This window comes from Chinchilla lanigera, unplaced genomic scaffold (assembly GCF_000276665.1).
Source record: "Chinchilla lanigera isolate Chin_1 unplaced genomic scaffold, ChiLan1.0 scaffold00029, whole genome shotgun sequence".
NCBI lineage: Eukaryota > Metazoa > Chordata > Mammalia > Rodentia > Chinchillidae > Chinchilla > Chinchilla lanigera.
The window spans coordinates 17645802-17665044 of NW_004955430.1; the positions used below are offsets into that span (position 1 = coordinate 17645802).

At 39.6% G+C, this 19243-nt stretch overlaps 1 protein-coding gene across 4 annotated transcripts in view; it reads left to right on the plus strand.

Annotated features, from left to right (window-relative positions):
- The window catches only part of Oxsm (3-oxoacyl-ACP synthase, mitochondrial), a 16298-nt gene extending 1002 nt beyond the window's left edge, over positions 1 to 15296 (plus strand). The window contains exons 2-4 of one of the 4 annotated variants that reach the window (XM_013515677.1): positions 7760 to 7926; positions 8786 to 9793; positions 11968 to 15296. In XM_013515677.1, coding sequence (XP_013371131.1) covers positions 8817 to 9793; positions 11968 to 12370 — 1380 coding nt within the window. In that variant the 5' untranslated portion in view covers positions 7760 to 7926; positions 8786 to 8816 and the 3' untranslated portion in view covers positions 12371 to 15296. Of the gene's footprint in view, positions 1 to 7759; positions 8011 to 8785; positions 9794 to 11967 lie in introns of those variants that run through there. The other 3 variants (XM_005387495.2, XM_005387492.2, XM_005387494.2) reach the window with 3 other exon arrangements.
- Positions 15297 to 19243: the final 3947 nt, after the last annotated feature.

Sequence of the window (19243 nt, forward strand, 5' to 3'; positions counted from 1 at the left end):
GGAGCTGGGGCGGGGCCGCGGGGCGCGTGCGATCCAGCCGCCCAGGGGTAGAGCCCGAGTGCACTGCCCTTTCAGCGGCACAGATGAGAGTTTGACAGCCTTCCCTCCGCAGATACCCTAGGTAAACGTGTGGCTGTGAAATGCCTGAGAAGGACGGAGCCACAGTCAAAAGCGAGGCTGTGCACTGCGGAGTTTGTGAAGAACGCTGTTCACAGTTAGAGGAAGGAAAAGCTCTTATTTATCATTGGGGGTTGAATCCAGGGCCTGGGCCCTGAGCTACGTCCTTACTCCTATTTGAGAAAATGTGAGACAAGGTGTGGCTAAATTGGCCAGTGTAAATCACAAACAATAACGGAATAAATGGGAGAGGAGCAAGAGAAAATTTGCATCCCGTAGTGTAAGGATATTAATTTTGCGACTCTTGTTTTGCAGGTATATCCTGATCCATGCCTTTTATTCCTCCTAGAAAATGTATCCCTAATTTGTTTGTGAAGCCCCTACCTCATCACGCCCTTCAAAGTATACTTTACTGATTTCTTTTTTTTTCCAGAAATTCTTTTCCAAACTTTAACAAATTATTTTTCTTGACCTTATGCCTTTATTTCCCCAAGTAACCTGTTTAAATGTTGATGCTTCATCTTCTGTTTGCTTTTGTTGTTGTTGTTTTGTAGTTTGTTTGTTTGTTTGTTTTGGTACTGAGAATCGAACTCAGGACCTTGCCCTTCCTTGCCAGGCAGGTGCTGTGCTGCAGAGCTATATTGCCGGCCCTTCGGTTTGCTTTTAACATTTGAAATTTTCTTCCATTATCTTTATGACCCTGATCTTTACCATGAACTTCAGTTACTATTGGCCTGCCGAATATCTGTAAATTTTTAATAATTTAGCTTTGGGGCAAACTTCAAAAATGATATGTTCAACAAATTGTGTGTAGCTAGCTGCTGTAACTAAAAATGCCAGTGAATAAAGTGATTTTTTCCCAAATCACATAACAGATTAGTCAGGCAGGGACAGTCGTCAGTGGGTCTAAGATCCATACATCCCTTAGAACACACGTCAACAAATGTTTTCTGTAAAGGGCCAGAGAGTAAATATGTTATGCTTTATGACAGGGTCAGCTTGCCTTCGCTAATTATGCCTCTGCAACTGTAGTTCCACTTTAAAATAAGTGGGGGTGGTTATGTTTTGGAGAATATTTTTTTAAACAGAAAGCCTGTGTCATTTGACTTGAAGGCTATTTGCTACCTTCTGCTACAGAACCTCCTGCAGCTAGTTAATAGTTGATCCAAAAGAAGGCACACCTTCCAAACTACGGAGCCTAGAGTTGACATCTGGCATATTCTCTACCAGATCCTTGGCACGAATGAGGTCACATTAGATAAAAGGGATGAGGCTGGAGAGTGCATTCCCTGGCTGGCCAGGCACCTTTACAGAATTACACAATTACAGGAAGGATGAGTAAGATTGAGGTTTTTTTGTTTATTTGTTTGTTTTTGTCTTTTTTGTGACAGGGTCTCACTATGCAGTTCAGACTGGCCTGGAGCTCACTTTGTAGCCCAGGCTGGTCTCCAGTTTGCAACAATCCTCCTGCCTCAGCCTCCCTAGTGCTGGGATTGCAGGTGTGCGTCACCACACCCAGCAAGACTGAGGTTTTAAGTAGCTGTGTCTGCCACAAATTATATTCCCCTTAATTTGGGTCTCTTTTTCCATCAGTATATCTACTTATCCTTATAATAACTAGAGTATTATATAGAATTTATGATCTTTAAAAAAATTAAACCCCTTTTGAAACAAAAATCTTAGAATAAAATATGTCTGAATACTAAACAGCAAAATTGAAATGCTCTCTGAGCTGGGGATGTGGCTCAGTGGTAGAGCTCTTTCCTTGCATGCACAAGGCCCTGGGTTTGGTCCCTGGCACCACTAAAAAAAAAAAAAAAGTTAAATATTTCTGGAATTAAAGCAGGGCTGGGAGAGAAGGGATGATGGAATGCTGTCTGCTCAGCCTTTCCCTTGACAGATATAATGGATGTAGGTTACTTTGGTGTAGTATCATGCAACTACAACGTGAAAACGTAATGCTACAGCATTAATACTGTAATAACATATCTATAAAATCATAGAAATTGCCATTTTATTGTTTTTAATCATCTGAAATGTAAGGGCTTCCAAATTATTCTTAACCAACTTTTTCTTTTTTGGTGGTGGTGCTGGGGATTGAATTGAGAGCCTATAGGATGCTAGGCAAGAAATGTACCACTGAGCTAAATCTCCAGCCCTTCTTTACCAACAATTCTGTTAATGTCCTTGAGTAATAGAAAACAGAGAGAGAAAGAATGAAAAAGTAAAAAACTTATTGAATATATCATTTATGAAGATATTAAGGGAATTCATTGTACAGGACTTTATCCTACTTTTGTCTGCTTCTTTCATTTAAATTGAACTTATTTAGCTTCCTCAATTTCTTTGTTTGTATGGGGTTTTTTGTTTGTTCTTTTTTTTGAAGACTGGATCTCACTATGCAGTCAGGCTGATTTGAACTCACTCACAGTTCGTTTTTATGTTTGTTTGTTTCTTTGTCTTTTTTGAGTCAGGGTCTCGATATGCAGTTCAGGCTGGCCTTGAGCTCACTTTGTAGCTGAGGCTGGTTTTGAAGTTGAAGTGATCCTCCTGCCTCAGCTTCTTGAGTGCTGGGATTACAGGCACGTACCACCATGCCAAGCTCCTTGATTTCTTTATACACCTCATTGCTTCAAACAAGTAAAGTATGATCAGCTTTGAACTTCCTTCTTTTGATTTTTTTTCTGTTTCAATATGACACTTTTTTTCTTTTATGAGCAAAATAAGTAACACTATCATTAGAGTTGAGTCATGACAGCACTATTCTTAAAAGGAAGAAATAATCCACTGAATTTTCCCTGGAATCAGTTTTGTTAGTAAAAAGAAAAAAAAATGTTCTCAATAAAGGCTATCAGTAAGAAGAAAGGTTGAATCCTTTCAGGAGTTGGTGTGATTTGGTTATGTTGTCAGCAAACAACTGTTCAGTGGCTGCTTTGTGCAGAGCAGTCAGAGGAACGTGACATGAGTTTGTTGTTGTTCTTGTTTTAAAACAGGGTCTCTCTACACCCCAGGCTGGCATGTAGTCCAAATTGGCTTTGGACTCTAAAACCTTCTCCCTTGGCCTCTCAGGTGCTGAGATTACAGGTGTATGCCACCGTGATCAGTTTTTGTCAAAGAGATTTTATTTTTATAGATATTTATTTTTTTCAGACAGGGTCTTGCTATGTAGTGTAGGCTAGCCTTGAACTTGATCATGTAGCCCAGGCTGGCCTGGAACTCACAACAATGATCCTCCTGCCTCATCCTCCTGAATGCTGAGATCACAGATGTTCGTCACCACACCTAGCTGTCGAAGAGATTTTTAATCAAGAAGGAAAAAATGAAACTAATAGTAATTTACACATAGATGGCCATTTAGTTGATGAGATTAAAGTTATTACAAAGAGTAAAACAAAAATTTGGCGAGAAATGCATAAAAAAGTACATATAATACTAGCCCACATGAGGGTATATGTGTTGGTTCATGCTATAATTTCTCTATTCACCAAATGTTTTATGAAGTGACTACTAAATGCCAAGCATGGTGAACCAGCAAAGGAGATACATATAGTCCTTGTTTTCGTCAATGTTTAGAGCAGCAATATCAGCTTCATAGGAAACTTGTCAGAAACAAATTCTCAAGCCCTGTCTTTAAAAGTGGGCCCAGAAATTTGTGTAGTGACAAGACCTTCAGGTTTATTTTATTTATTTGTTTATTTATTTATTTATTTATTTATTTATTTGAGACAGGGTCTTGATCTTGCTTATGTAGTTCAGGCTGGGTTTGCATTTGTGGTGGTCCTCCTGCCTCTACCTCCTGAGTGCTGGCGTGTGCTACCATGCCTGGCTCTTTCATGTGATTTTGATACATGGTAAAATTTTAGAAATCCTAGTTTAAAAAAAGGAAAATTTTATGGCTTAATAGAGGTGGGAGAATTTGGAAAGAATCCTGTAATTGAGAGTTTAAGGAGTAGAAGATGACTTCCTAACTGGGAGAGAGCCCTCCACACTTAATCAGAGATACTATCTGTTACAGTTTATATGTAGATGTCCTCCTAAAGCCTCAGGCACTCATAAGTGGGGCTTTTGGGAGGGGATTGGGTCATGGAGTCATGATCTTCATCTGTGGCTTAGTCCACTGATGAGTTTATAGCTAAACTGGATTTTGGAGGTGAACCTCCTTGGAGGAGGTGGTCAGCTGGAGGTGTGGCCTGAGGATCTATCTCCTTCCCTCCTCCCTTGAACCTTCTTTGATTCCTGCTGGCCATGCCATGAGCAAGCCTCCTCTGCTGTGCCCTTATGCCACAGTACCCTGCCTTGGAGCCAAGCAACCATGGACTGAAACCTCTACAAACTGTAAGCCAAAATAACTAACTTGTAGATGTGGGATATTTTATCTCAGCTATGAGAAAGTAACTAAGAGTATTGTAGTAGTATTTCCTTAATGTTTCCTGTATCCCTCTTCTTTCCATTGCCTTAGTCTACACCTTCATCCTTTTTCATCCAGCCTTAACTTTCTTTTCTATGTCCATTGCCTTCTTTCCAATCCACCCTGTTCACTGAGATTTTTCTAAAGCCCACATCTGATATTGTTTTCTATACAGAAAGTTTTCTATAGCTTCTTTTGCTGACATTTTTTGAGACTGGGTCTCACTCTGTAATTCAGGCTGGCTTTCAACTCTCAGCAATCTTCCTGCTTCAACTGCCTGAGTGCTGGGATTACCACTATGATTGGCCCCTTGCCCACATTCTAAAAGTTAAGTGGTTTGGGGAGCCAAATAGGTAACAAATGTATGCAGTGGTTTCATTCAAGAAAAACAGGAGTAGAGGAGATTCTGGTGAAGGAAATGAGAGTTTACCATAATCTTCCTAGTGGAATTTAGATTCAATAAAAGAATGTTCCAGAGCTGGCACTGGTGTAGTAGCACACACCTATGATCCCAGCACTCAGATGGCTGAGGCAAGAGGATCACCATGAGTCTGAGGCCAGCCTGGGGTACATGGTAAGACCTTGACTCAAAAAAATAAGTTTCATTCTAAATTAGATCAGGGCTGCTGGCATATCATCTTTAACTTATAAGACTAAATAAAAAGGCCTTAGAAGGTCACCCAAAACTTTGTGATCTGTCTGGCTCCTGCCTTACTCTGTTGCTTTGTCCCACAATTCAATTTAGAGGTTTGTCACACGGAATCAACCCCATAGTTTGTGCAAGATACCCTGACACTTTATACCTTTAGGCCTCTGGTCTATTCCTCCTACCAGGATGCCCCTTTCCACCTGATTACTAGACAAATATTCACTGATTTCTAAGATAAAGTGCAAAGATCACTTCTTTGAAGCCCTTCCTTACTTAAAAGAGGTAGTATATTAACCTCATTGTACCTTTTGTATTGTAACACAGTAAATCCATTATATGCTATCTACACCAGTTTCAGTAGTTTGCACATATTTGTTTCCATAGCTATCTTCTACTGGATTATGAAAGTCTTGAAAACAGAAATCAAAACCCTATTCATTTTTGTGTTCCATTATCCAGCACAATATAGAAGAAAAATCAGTGTTTGTTGAAAATATGAGCATAGGTTTAGAAATGAGGAAAAACTAGGGTAGATCAAGAGATCGCTAGTGGGCTAGGGTTTGTAGCTCAGTATATAAAGTTTTCCTACCATACCTGGGACCCTGCGTTTGATCTTACCACACGACAGTGGGAGTCACTTTGCTGATAGAACGCTTATTTAGCCAGGCATAGTGGCACACACCTGTAATCCCAGCACTTGGGAGGCTGAGGCAGCAGGATTGTTGTGAGTTCGAGGCCAGCCTGGACTACATAGGGAGACCCTGTCTCAAAAAAAAAAAAAAAAAAAAAAGCTTATTTAATAGAAAATGGAAGCTATAGTTGTGGCTAAGATTACAAAGAATTTGAAGTAAACCTAAGAAGTCTTAACAAGAGACTATAATAAGGGGAACCAGTTTGAAGATTTTAGTTCAAGAAAACACCATGGCATTGTAGCAAGAAATATGGTACCAAACCATACAGGGCTATAAAAATTATAAAACATTCTCATCCCTTCCAGAGGAAAGTAAAAATGATCAGAGGTAAAAATAAAGATGGTGGTCTTTTTACTTTTATGTAAGATTTTAAATGATTTATTTTTTCTTGTCCAAAATGCTTTTATTACAAAACAAGAAAAAAAAAAATAAAACCCAGCACATTAAAACTATATTTCATATGAGTTTAGCTTTAAAGAAAAATTTGTAGGTTTTTTTACAATATAATAATTAATTAATTTATTTAGAGACAGGGTCTCACTATGCAGTCCGGGCTGGGCTTGAACTATGTAGCCCAGGTCAGCCTTGAACTCACGGTCCTCCTGTTTCAGCCTCCCAAGTGCTGGGATGACAGGCATGTGCCACCATGCCTGGCCTTCACATTATACTTTAAAAGTATTGTATAACAAAAAAAGAGCAAATTTTGGTACTTCTCATCCATCAAGCTATTATTTAACATGTTTATTCTAATTCTTTTTAAAATAATTCTGTTTTCACTGAATAAAAACAATACAGTACTGAAAGGTAACTGGATAGGCCCAGGATCAAGGATGACCAAAGATCACACTAGGCTTGTCCACAATTTTTTTGAGACAGCGTCTCACTATGTAGTTCAGGCTGGCCTTGAACGTGCTTATGTAGCCCACGCTGACCGCAGACACTTGGTGATCCTCCTACCTCAGCCTCTGGAGTGCTGGGATTACATGCAAGCACCACCTCCACATTTTAGAAAAAGTAAATTTCCAATTTCGTTTAAATATGAGATTAACCAGGAAAAAGATGAACTTGACCCAAATTATTTTCCAGAGGTTGGAAAGAAAGAAAAGTAATCTGGGTAACAATGGCTTCAAAAGGTTATCACCCAGGAAGAAACAAATTTAACTAGAAAGTTCAGGTGCATATTTTATGGTCAACCACTTGAGATAGTACATGAACAACAAATGGTCAATAAATACCACCTGCTGACTTATTCTTTATATTTTCATGTTAGTTTCCCTTTAAAGATGCATAGCCAGCTCTAAGCAAATAAATGAAAAATTCAGACGTTTACAAATGAATGTCTCCATTCTTTATTTTTGTTTCCGTTCCTATCAGACGTTGGATGTGGTATTGTGGACAACAATTTTTCAGAGTAAAAAGCTATTATTACCAAAGTATTATGTGATTACTGCAGAAAAGATAGAAACATTTGGGTAAGCAAAGGTATGCTGGGGAACACCACACTCACTGTCCATGCTTATAGCCCTTTAAAATTATTTTTTAAAAATGAGTATCTAGTGAACTGTTTTGTGACCTTTATCGGCCAGGAGTCTCAGTATCTTTGCACATACAGTATTCACCTGTAGAATTATTTTAAGTGCAGCCTGGCATTTGGATTTACTGCAAATACAGCCAATGTCCTGCCAGTGACGTTTGGCATTTCTCACTATTAGAAATAGCATTGAGAAGCACAGTAGTAACTTTTGAGATCACAATCGTTTCCTTTCCTAGGATTTCAGTGGAATATGATGGCGTCCCTTCTCCGCCAACAAGGGAATATATAAGTATTATCTCACCGCCATCACCAAAGTTCATTGTGCTGGGAGAAAATGCTATCTTAACGCGTTTGCGCAGGTCTTCGACTACCTGCGAGTCACTTAAGTACAGTACCGAGGAGCGTCTCAGAGAAACCTGACAGGACGCCGGCAGCCTCAGATCACAGACCTCCAGACAAAGTGACGCTGCGCAAGGTCGACCGGGTGAGGAGCGCTCTTACGTGACGCCTGCGTGCGAGCGCGTAGGTACGTGCGTGCGTGCGTGCGCGCGCGCGCGCGCTGCCTTCACCGCAGAGGAGTGGTTGCTCCGCGGGGTAAGCCCTGTTACAGGTATCAGCTGCTTCAAGTTCTGTTTACGTCGGTCCCTCCACTCAGATTAGGTAGGGGTTAGGTTTCAAGCCGGAAGCGAGAGGACTCAGGGCTGGATTTCGTCTTGCCTTGCTTTCTTCGTGCACGCGCGATGCTTGTGAGGCCATGCCAGGAGTACTTTACACCCCTTTACTCCCTGCCCTTGGCCTTGTGGTATCCTTGGAGTGATCATCTCGTCCTAACCTCTTGCACAGATGGCTCGGTTGGAAAAGTTGATAGGACTGCAGAGACTGCTTCCTTCAGTTACAAGCTTAGTCAGTTCTCAGCCCAGATCTCCAGACGCTCAATCTCGAGCTCTTGGTCCTGGGTCCCTTTTGAAAAGGCTGGACATCCCTAGGTGTTAAGATGAATAAAGCCCACTTACCCCACCTCAGAAAATAGGCCCTGAAATGTGATTTCTGTACCGCGGACACCAGAAATAATACTTAAAATAAGTTCTAAGTAATCCTTTAAAAGGATGCTTACTGTATTCATATCACGTTAGGAGGAGTGCCATGATAATTTTCATCTTATAATTGCTTTAGTAAATCGAATGAATCCTCAGTTCACTTCGCTGTCCTCTAATATCTGAGAGTAGTTACAGTCTGAAAGGTGGTTTGATGATGAAGTATAAATTAAAATGATGTTACGTTTTCAGTGCTCATTAGCATACTTCAGGCACCTAAAAGAACATCTGTTAGGCTCTTAAGCTATTTACACAATGAATATTTCCTGGCTGTTTTGTGGTTTGTTACAGGAATGTGTTTCTGATCATCCGAAATCTCAACATGTCAAACTGCTTAGGAAATTTCCTAAAAGTCACAAGCGCTCATCTTTTGCATTCAAGATTATGCCAGCAGTTAATAAATAAAAGTAGGTTTTTTGGAACTGTGCCAACATCCAGATTGCATAGGCGGGTTGTCATTACAGGGATTGGCTTAGTGACTCCTCTTGGTGTTGGAACTCAGATAGTATGGGATCGTCTTCTTCAGGGAGAAAGTGGAATTGTGTCACTGGTTGGTGAAGAGTATAAAAATATCCCTTGCCGTGTTGCTGCTTACGTGCCAAGAGGTTTTGATGAAGGTCAGTTCAATGAACAAAACTTTGTGTCCAAGTCAGATGTCAAGTCCATGTCTTCTCCCACCATCATGGCCATTGGGGCAGCAGAATTAGCCCTGAAAGACTCCGGCTGGCATCCTGAGTCAGAAGCTGATCAAATGACTACTGGTGTTGCAATTGGGATGGGAATGATTCCCCTTGAAATTGTTTCTGAAACTGCTTTGATGTTTCAGACAAAAGGATACAATAAAGTCAGTCCTTTTTTTGTCCCGAAGATTCTGATTAATATGGCAGCAGGCCAGGTCAGTATTCGACATAAATTGAAGGGCCCTAATCATGCAGTATCTACGGCCTGTACCACAGGAGCTCATGCTGTGGGAGACTCTTTCAGATTTATAGCCCATGGTGATGCTGATGTGATGGTGGCTGGAGGTACAGACTCTTGCATTAGTCCGTTATCTCTTGCTGGGTTTTCCAGAGCCCGGGCTCTAAGCACGAACCCAGATCCTAAGGTGGCATGTCGGCCATTTCATCCAAAGAGAGATGGTTTTGTAATGGGAGAAGGTGCAGCTGTGCTGGTGCTGGAAGAATATGAACATGCTGTTAAAAGAAAGGCCCGGATCTATGCAGAAGTTTTGGGCTATGGACTCTCAGGTGATGCTGGTCACATAACTGCTCCTGATTCTGAAGGAGAAGGTGCCTTAAGGTAAAGACTGGTTGATTTGTTGAAAATATTTTTTCATGTAAGAGTCTGTTGAACTCTCAAATTAGAGAAAATTGTAATTTCTTGGTATACAGTATTGTTTTTCCATTTTAGATTAATCGAATTGTGTTTTAATTTTTTGCTTGAAATATTTGAACAACTGTACAGAAATTAGATTTTAGTTAAGGCTAGTAAGGTTGTGAAGGTGACTGTGTGTCTTTGCTACTTTTCCAGGCCTCCATTTGTGCTCAGTAACCATCCGTGTGCAGCTTCTGCCCTTCCTCCTTTCTTCCTTTCATCAGACTTAGAGAGTAAAGTCAGCCCTTCTAGATGTGTCTGGTCTTGGCTGTATTCCACTAAGGTTCTGTTGTTCTCAAATCATCCTTCCCAAACTTTAATCACCCAGGGATCTTACCAAAATGCTGATTCTGACTGTGGGTCTGGGGAAGCTCTTGAGATTGTACATTTCTGATAAGGTCTTAGGTAATAGTGATGTTACTGGTCTAAAGGCCACACTTTGAAAAGCAACTTAACTTTTGTAGAAGAGGTAAGTAGTGAATTGAGGTTAAAATTAAAAAAAAAAAAATTCTTGGTAATTTGTTAATGTGTTAGCTAATGGGTTAGCTTTACCCAGTTAAATTAACCAGGTGTTAGCAAACCTTTTCTGTAAAGGGATAGATGGTAGATATTTTGTTTTTGTAGGCTGGCAGATTTCAGTTGAAACTACTCAGCTTTGCCTTTGTACTATAAAAACAGTCATAGACAATAGTACATAAATGAATAGGTATGCCTGTGTTCCAGTAAAAGTAAAGTATTTACAGAAGCAGGAATAGGTCCAGAGCTATATTTTACTGAGCTCTAAACTATACTTTTGAGTTTTCGTAAGTACTTACTGGTGCTAGATATTTCAAGCATAGTAACTAGCTAGTTGCAGAAATAGTTACCTTTCCTGGTGGCTTTTATGGTGGCTCATGCCTGTAATCCTAACACTCTAAAGGCTGAAGCAGGAGAATCGCTGTGAGTTTGAGGCCAGCCTGGATTACATAGTGAGTTGAAAGCCAGACTGAACTGTATAGTGAAACCCTGTCTCAAAAAAAAAAAAATAAAAAAGAAAAAGGTACCTTACACATAGGACTGACTGTTAATAAATATGCAGCCTAGAGATCAACTATGAAAAAGGTGTTGACATCCAAATTATGTTTTTTTTTTGGTTTTTAGGAGGTAGGGTCTCACTAGTTCAGGTTGTCCTTGAACTCATGGCGATCCTCCTGCTGGGATTATAGGTGTCTGCCACCACACCCAGATGACACCCACATTTTTAAAAGTTACTCTAGGAAATTTTTTTTTTTTTTTTTTGGTTTTTCTCCGGTACCAGGAACCGAACTCACGACCTTGCGCTTGCCAGGCAGGCGCTTTTGCCGCTGAGCTAAATCCCCAGCCCCTCTAGGAAATTTTTATTTTTAGATTTCTTTGTTCTTTGGCTCCTGTATTTATTTACAATTTTTCTAGCATAAATATAGAGGATTTTTTTTTTTTTTTTGTATGTATGGTTGTTTTTTGAGTCAGAGTCTGGCTATGTAGTTCAGGCTGGCTTTGAACTCATTATATAGTTCTAGGCTGGCCTCAGATTCTCCTGTCCTAGCCTCCTGAGTGCTGGGATTACAGGAATGCACCACCATGCCCATCGAATAAAGAGTATTTTGAAAGGTATTTGAAGTACCAAAGTAGTAGATTATTGGGAAATATGCCAAGTTTTGCATTTATACATGAGAGAAAACTTAGAACATAATTACAGATATTTTAAATATCTAGCTTCCCTCTTTTCATGAAAAATTCTTAGAAGGAAATTATTCTAATCATGCATCAACATGATTCTTTTCTCTAAGGGGGGAAAAATGCCAATCCAAAAAATAGAATCATATTTTATTTGAAATTATACAGTCTTTAGTGTGTTCAGTTCATGGTGATGAACCAATCTGAGGGACAGGGTGTGACTCTTCACTCCCAAGCAGACAGCATTAACATGTATGGTAATCCAAGATAGGGTTCATCCATTGTCCCTGGATACCTATGTTTCTTTTGCATAAGCCATTCAGGTAAAGAATCTGTTTCTAAACTAAACCTAGTTCTGATAAACTAAACTTAGTTCTGATAAACTAAATTTCTTTTCTTATTAGATGTATGGCTGCTGCTATAAAAGATGCAGGTGTACAACCCGAAGAGATATCCTATGTCAACGCACATGCTACTTCTACACCACTGGGAGATGCTGCTGAAAACAAAGCTATTAAACGTCTCTTCAAAGACCATGCATATGCCCTTGCAATTTCCGCAACAAAGGGAGCCACAGGGCATCTGCTGGGTGCTGCAGGCGTGGTTGAGGCAGCTTTTACTGCACTAGCTTGTTATTATCGAAAACTGCCACCTACTTTAAACCTGGATTGTACAGAACCAGAATTTGATCTCAATTATGTTCCATTAAAGTCACAAGAATGGAAAACTGATAAAAGGTATATTGGACTCACCAATTCCTTTGGTTTTGGTGGTACAAATGCAACACTTTGTATTGCTGGCATGTAGGACAAATATACTGTATTATTAAATACTGATTTTTAAAATGTAGATAGAAATAATATATATGCATATATTCACATAACAATACTGAAATACCGTTTATCTATATTAAGGTTTCTCAACCTTGGGAATGTTGGTATTGGTGTAGGATAATTCACTGTTGGGTAAAAGAGGGCTGTCCTGTACATTGTGGGATGTTTAACATCTTGATCTTTCCTCCTAGATTCTAGTAACAGCTCCTTCCCTAATCTTGACAACCAGAAATGTCTAAATATTGCCAAATGTTTTCTGGAAGACAAAATAGCCCACCCATGAGACTTGCTGATCTGTTTTCCTAATATTCTAGATCAGACAACTTCCATGACATTTCGTGTACTTTTATCCCTTTCACAGATACTTAGAGAGTAGCTCTTTTTCCGAGGCAGGGTTGCTGTATGGTACAATTCTAGGTATATTATTCACATACAGTATATAGAAGGGAATATATAACTACAAGTTTCCATCATTAGTCAACATTCTCTCAGTCAGCCTATATTGATCTATTTGCCCCTTGCCTATTTCACCTTGTTTTCTTTGTATTACCCATATTGTAATTCAGTAAGTTAGTCACATTTTCCTAACTCCCCAAGCTCTTGGTTTCCTGAAAGTAGGAAGTAAAAATGGATTGTATTTCTTACTGTTCTTGTATTTATCCTGATACCAAATGATTAACGGAGATAAAGATCTTTGAAATAGAAATTGTTGGTGACTCAGGTCACATCCATTCAGCCTACCTCTGTACAGTTATGGCAGTATCCTGTGTTCCTCCAGCTTGCCACCACAAGTGCTAATGGTCCTGTTTTTGCTGCCTTGAGGATTTCTCAAAAGCTAAAGTATCTGACTCATTCGCAGAGGCTGTAAGTGCTTGGGATGGGGTTGGCTCACCAGAGGCATCACTTGGCCAGTGAACATGACAGCTGGTAAGTGCCTCAGCCTCCCTTTAGAGGAAGAGCTGCTGTTAAGGGATCCCAGTGAGCTGGAGCTTCAGTTATTCCCAAGTAAACCACTTTTTGTCAGGCTGTGCTTTTTGGGTGATTTAAACTAAGACAAAGTTTTTGTTGTAATAGAAGTCTATCAGTGGGAAAGAGTGAAAAGGGATAAATGGAATGTATGTATTCTAGCACAAATGTACAGGATTTTCCACATTTTAGTAGTCTCTATATATATTGCCTACCCACTGACCTTGACCATGACCTTGACCCTAAATGCCTAACACTCCAGCCATATGTTCACATAGTTTTAGAGTTTATATCTCTATGTCTCCCAAGAACCTCATGTTCTCATAGGTGGGCCTTTTGGGAAGTGATTGGGTCATAGGATCATGATACTTCTGTGTAGATTAGTCCACTGATGGGGAGCTAAATGGGTAACCTTCTCTCTGATTCCTGCCTGCTATGCCATGAGCAAGCCTCCTCTGCCATGCTACCCTGTCTTAGAACCAGCGAACTGTGGACTGAAACCTTTACAGACTGTAAACCTTTCCTCCTTTGTGAATGTTGAGTATTATGTCTCTGATGAGAAAGTAATTAAGATACACAGCTATGTAAATCAACTTTAATTCCCACTAACATACAGTGGTTCAACTGAAACTTATTGGGTGCTAGCACAGACCTGGCTTTATACTGGTCACCAATGATAAATGGAATGTTTCAAGGAAGATTTTCTAAAGGAAGATGTGTATGTATGTGGTACAGATAGGTCTCAGATTAAAAGGGAAGATGGGAAAGGAAAGATGTTATAACCAGGGGGAATCCAATGTGAAAAGGTCTAGAAGTTAGAACATTTATGCTAAACTTAATTACAATGTACCCTAGAGAGGAGGAGTAGGAAATACTGTCAGAAAGTCTGGTGGAAGTCAGTTTCATTAAAGCAGTAAGGGTAATGGGGAGCCATTTGAGTTTGGAAATGGTATGATGGCTTTGTAAGGCTTAAATATGTTTAGGCTAAACTACATTTTCAGCATTCCTGTTACTTTTGTATTGGTTAGGGTTGACCATAAGAGATTTCTTATGGGAGGTTGGAGGATGGAAGTGAAGCAGCTGCTGTTTTTTTATATTTTGAGACGGTCTCACTATGTGGCCCAGGCTAACCTCGAACTCACAGTGATCCTTCTGCCTCAGCTTCTTGAGAGCTGGAATTACAGGCATGCACCACCACCCCCAGCAGCAGCTGTTGGTTTTTGTAGCTGATACACGTTGTTTATCTCCTTCTCCTGGATCCTCCTTCAGCATCCCTCATTCCTGAACAGGCAAGTGTTTAGCTTTATGATAATGAGGGATTGTAGCTTCTGCCTATACCACCCAAGTTGGAAGGAACAGCTTGACAGATTTCAGCTGTTTTTGTGTTTATGTCTGTAGGGAACTTTACTTTTGTCTTACCAACTCCCAGCCTTGTGGACTTCAAATTCCAGCATCAGAAGATGGTAGGTGAAGATAACAGTACTACAGAAGCTGTTTAGCTAGTTCTTAAAATTGTGTAGAATTTTTCTCGATATCATAGTGGTTCTGTTTCTCTAATTGAATCCTAACTGATAAATGTGAAGAAGGGTGAGAGTTGTTAGGTGACATAGTTCACATTTTCTTTTAAAAATATCACTTTGGCCCCAGAGTGAAGGACAGATTGGAAGAAAGCTTGGTTCTCTCAAGGAAATATACTCAGAAGGATATTGTGGAGTCTATGCTAAAAAACGTGGTAGTCTGGGTGCAGCAGAATATCTTCACCACGTTTCTTCCAAAGTTGAAAATTGTGTGTTTTTAAAAATCGACTTTATCAAGGCATTATTTATATACAGTAAACGCATCCATTTTCAGGGTAGTTCAGTGGGTTGATAAACATGTACATATGTGTAACTATCACTTGTGGCAAAATAAAGAATGTTTCATCACCCTCAAAATTCCATTGTTCCTCTTTGCCATCAATCCCCTCTGGAGCCTTAGACTATCACTGAAGAGCTCTTTAAGACTAAGTAAGATTTGTTTTTTCTAAAATTTCATATAAACAAAGTTACACAGAACCTACTTTTTTGTGTGTAGTTTCATATTTTTGAGATTTATCCATGATATTACCAGTAATTCATTCCTTGTATTGCTGATGTTTTTTACTCTTTAGGCAACTTAGATACCCTTGACTTTTATTGTTTCTAGTTCCCACTTAACTAATTTTTTAAATTTTTACTTTATCTCATTATTATTTTTTAAGGGAATATGTATTGCCTCTTGAACAGAACAAAGATTAAGATTTAAACTGTAGAAATGAGGTAACTTCAAAGCAAATAATCTTTACCCTGAAAATAGCAAATTTAAAAGAGTATAACAAAGGACCCACGTTTATGTGAGTTATTGAGATTATTAAGCACACTGCTAGAAATTTGAAAAATTTCCTATGGCCTAGCACCACGAGTATATAACAAATTTGGATCCAAGTATTTCATGCCCTATGTCTTTACATTTAAAGAAGAAAAATAATAAAAGTAATTGTTAGCTCTTACATTAGTCCAGATTCTCTGAGAAACAGATACCAAAACAATTTCCTGTGCAAGAAATTTATTAGGGAAACACTTATGCAGGATAAAGGAGGAGAGACTTTGATAAAAGCCTTAAACCATGAAGAGAGGCACAAGAATGAAAGAAAATTGGAAAAAAAATAAGAAAAAAAGAAAAAATTGGGTAGGCAATGTCTCAAACTGAAGTGCCATACTATGAACGTGTTTTGATCAGTGTCTGGGAGGGTCATGATTGAAAATCTCTCATTAAAGAAGTTTGTCATCTGTCAAGAATGAACCCGCATTACTACCCTCGCTGTGCTTGGCCACTGGCTGGGAGCTACCAGGGCATACTGGGACATTGGTCATTTTTCATGTCCATTATAATCCACCCCTTGCACCACCGAGAGAAGTCTGTCCAGGGTTGGGGTGGTGGGCAGCTTCTTTGTGTGTTCCTGTTTGTGGTTCCTGTTTGTGTCTGTCTAAGGAACAAGTTTTAGAAGACAGAATTTGGTCATGATGCTGCAGTTAGTCTAAGGTATATAGCTAATATTTATGATGCTGCAGTTAGTCTAAGGTATATAGCTAATATTTATCCTCTTCCAAATCCAATATTCATTCTCACCCTCGTTTATCATCTTGGCAGGTCTGGTGGCTTCCCTGGTAATGTGACCTAAACCTTTATTCCTATAGCCTTTTCAGCCTGGAATGTATAGCCTTTGCAAGACTAGAATGTCTGACACTGTAGATAGCTAGAGTTGCAAAGATGGGAAACAGAAAATTCCTTATAGTGACTGCATCATTAGAAGTGATGGTAAATGGAGCCACTCCTATTTTCCAACCCTCTTGGTTTTTGAACTCATGTGATCTTTTTACTGGAGCTTAGCCTCATATTGAGATCTTTGGTTTTTAAACATCTGCTGCATCCTGCAGATGGCACCATGTCCATTCGGAATGCTGCCTCTGAGTTGGCGACTCCTGCATATCTTTAGAAGGCTGTTCTACTTTCTTGGGGGCTGGTTGCTTCTGAGTAGTGTGATATATAATTTAACCTATGGCCCTAGGCCTACTCCCATGAGCTGTATTCTTTTCTGTACATTACACCCCACTTCTCTGATGCTCTGTTTTAGAGGATTCTGTGCTTGTGGCTCAGTTATTCCATAAGCCTTCAGACAGTGGTTGTGGCTGAAGCTCTGTGGGCAGGGAAGGACAACCTGTATGTAAAATACAGGTGAGGATGAACCATAGGTACTTTCATTTGAGCTAGATGGATATTCAGAGACAACAGTATCTAGATCCATCTTGGTAAGTGGGAGTCTCTTCTTGAGCCTTACATAGCTTCCATCTCTGCCATTTTTATCAGCTGCCTTTTGTTGCAGGTTTTGAGATGATCACTGGCAAAGTTTAGCTAGCATCATTTGGCAGTCACTTGGTTATTCATTTCCTCTACTGTAGTGGATGCTTTCTGGTAGGTACAAATGTGTGATCCTGCAGTCTTTACCCTTCATAAACTGTCACATTCTTCTAATATTCCTCTACTTGAAATATTCCTCTGTTCTGTCTCTCCTTGTTCTTTTATACTCCTAACCAAAATCCAGGCCTTTGGCCACTACCCAGGAATTTTTGTATATTTTTACCTCTTGGACCACTTCTGCTGTACAAATTGAGTGACAAAAATGCAGCTCTGCCTATTGGGGGTATTTTGCCTCAGCAGTGTCTTTTTGGTCCACCTCTGAATGTCTGTCTCTCTGTCTGTCTTTCTTTCTCTCTCTCTCTCTCTTTTCTTTCTCTTCCTTCCTTCCTTTATTCCTTCCTTCCTTCCTTCCTTCCTTCCTTCTTTTTTGAGATAGGTTCTTGCTATGTAGTTCAGGCTGACCTTGAGCTTACTGTGTATCCCAGGCTTGCCTTGAACTCTCAGCAGTCCTCTTGCCTCAGTCTCCCCAATGCTGGGATTACAGACGTACTGTACTACATCTGGCGCAAATGTCTCTTTAATGTAGCTCCCATCCACTTTTCTACTTGAACTCCAGCAAGAAATACTTTGAAGGTAAAATCAGCAGGATTTGGTAATGAATAATGTATTTCTCCCCCACATTCACCTTCTTTTAAAATCTTCTCTATTGTCTATCTTTCTTAAAATATAAATTTCATCAGAATAGGGATTTTTATTGCTTCCTTCACTGCTGTTATCCTTGCTTCACAGAACATTGTCTGGAACAAAGTTGACTCAATAAGCATTCATTGAATGAACAAATGAGTAATTTTAATAAATTGCTTTGCTAAATACCTACTGATTGGCTTACCATTCTTACTGCCTAGCTCATATCACAAGAATGATAAGAGTTATCCCTGATTCCTCCCCTTTCTTCTTTCTTTTTCCTAATCCTGCAGCAATTCTAGCTACTTATACCTACAAAATACTCCCTTCATTTCCACCAATATTACCATCCTTCTCTGGACTGCAGTGGCCAACTTTTTGATCTTTCTGTTTCCATTACCCACTGCTTTCTAAAACACCTTTCTTGCATGATTTATTGATTGATTGATTGATTGATTGATTTTTTTGGTCTTTTTGAGACAGGATCTCACTATGCAGTTCAGGCTGGTCTTGAGCTCACTTTGTAGGCCAGGCTGGCCTCGAACTCAAAACAATCCTCTTGCCTCATAGTGCTGGGATTACAAGTGTGCACCACCACACCCGGCCTGAAACACCTTTCATCTTATCCTAACTGCAAGTTGATCTGTTCATGATATAAATTAGATCATGTCATTTTCCTGCAGAAAAACATTCTAAAGGCTTCCCATGTGATTTAGGATGAAATTTGAACACCTGACCATGGTCTGCATGGTCCCTCACTAGACATGACCTCCACTTGTATTTTTGCTATTTCTCAAATGCAGCCCATTTGTTTCTGCCTTTATATTTGCTCTCTCTTGGCCTGGATCACTGTTTTATTTTTAAATTTATATGAACATTGACTTCCTCTTTTTATTTAGGTTTCAGTACACAGATCTCTCAACCAGGGAGGCCTCCTCTAGCCACGCATTCTAAAGTACCCCTTTTTCTTTCTTCCCACTCCCTTTTCATCTCAGAGCCCTGTTTTGTTTCTTTATAGCTCATACTATCAAAAACGATCTATTTTTTATATGTATCTTTTGAACTTTTAATTTCCTTCTAAGAACATTCCTCTTTACAGAGGAAAAAACCATATTGACATTGTGAACAAAAACAGTATTCCTGAGCAAAGCAAAATGTGTGGCACACACGTGTGCATACATACTACTCATGTTCAAACGTATATTCCAATACAAGCAAAGAAAAACTTCCCAACAATTATTGAAAATATGTCTAGGGCCTC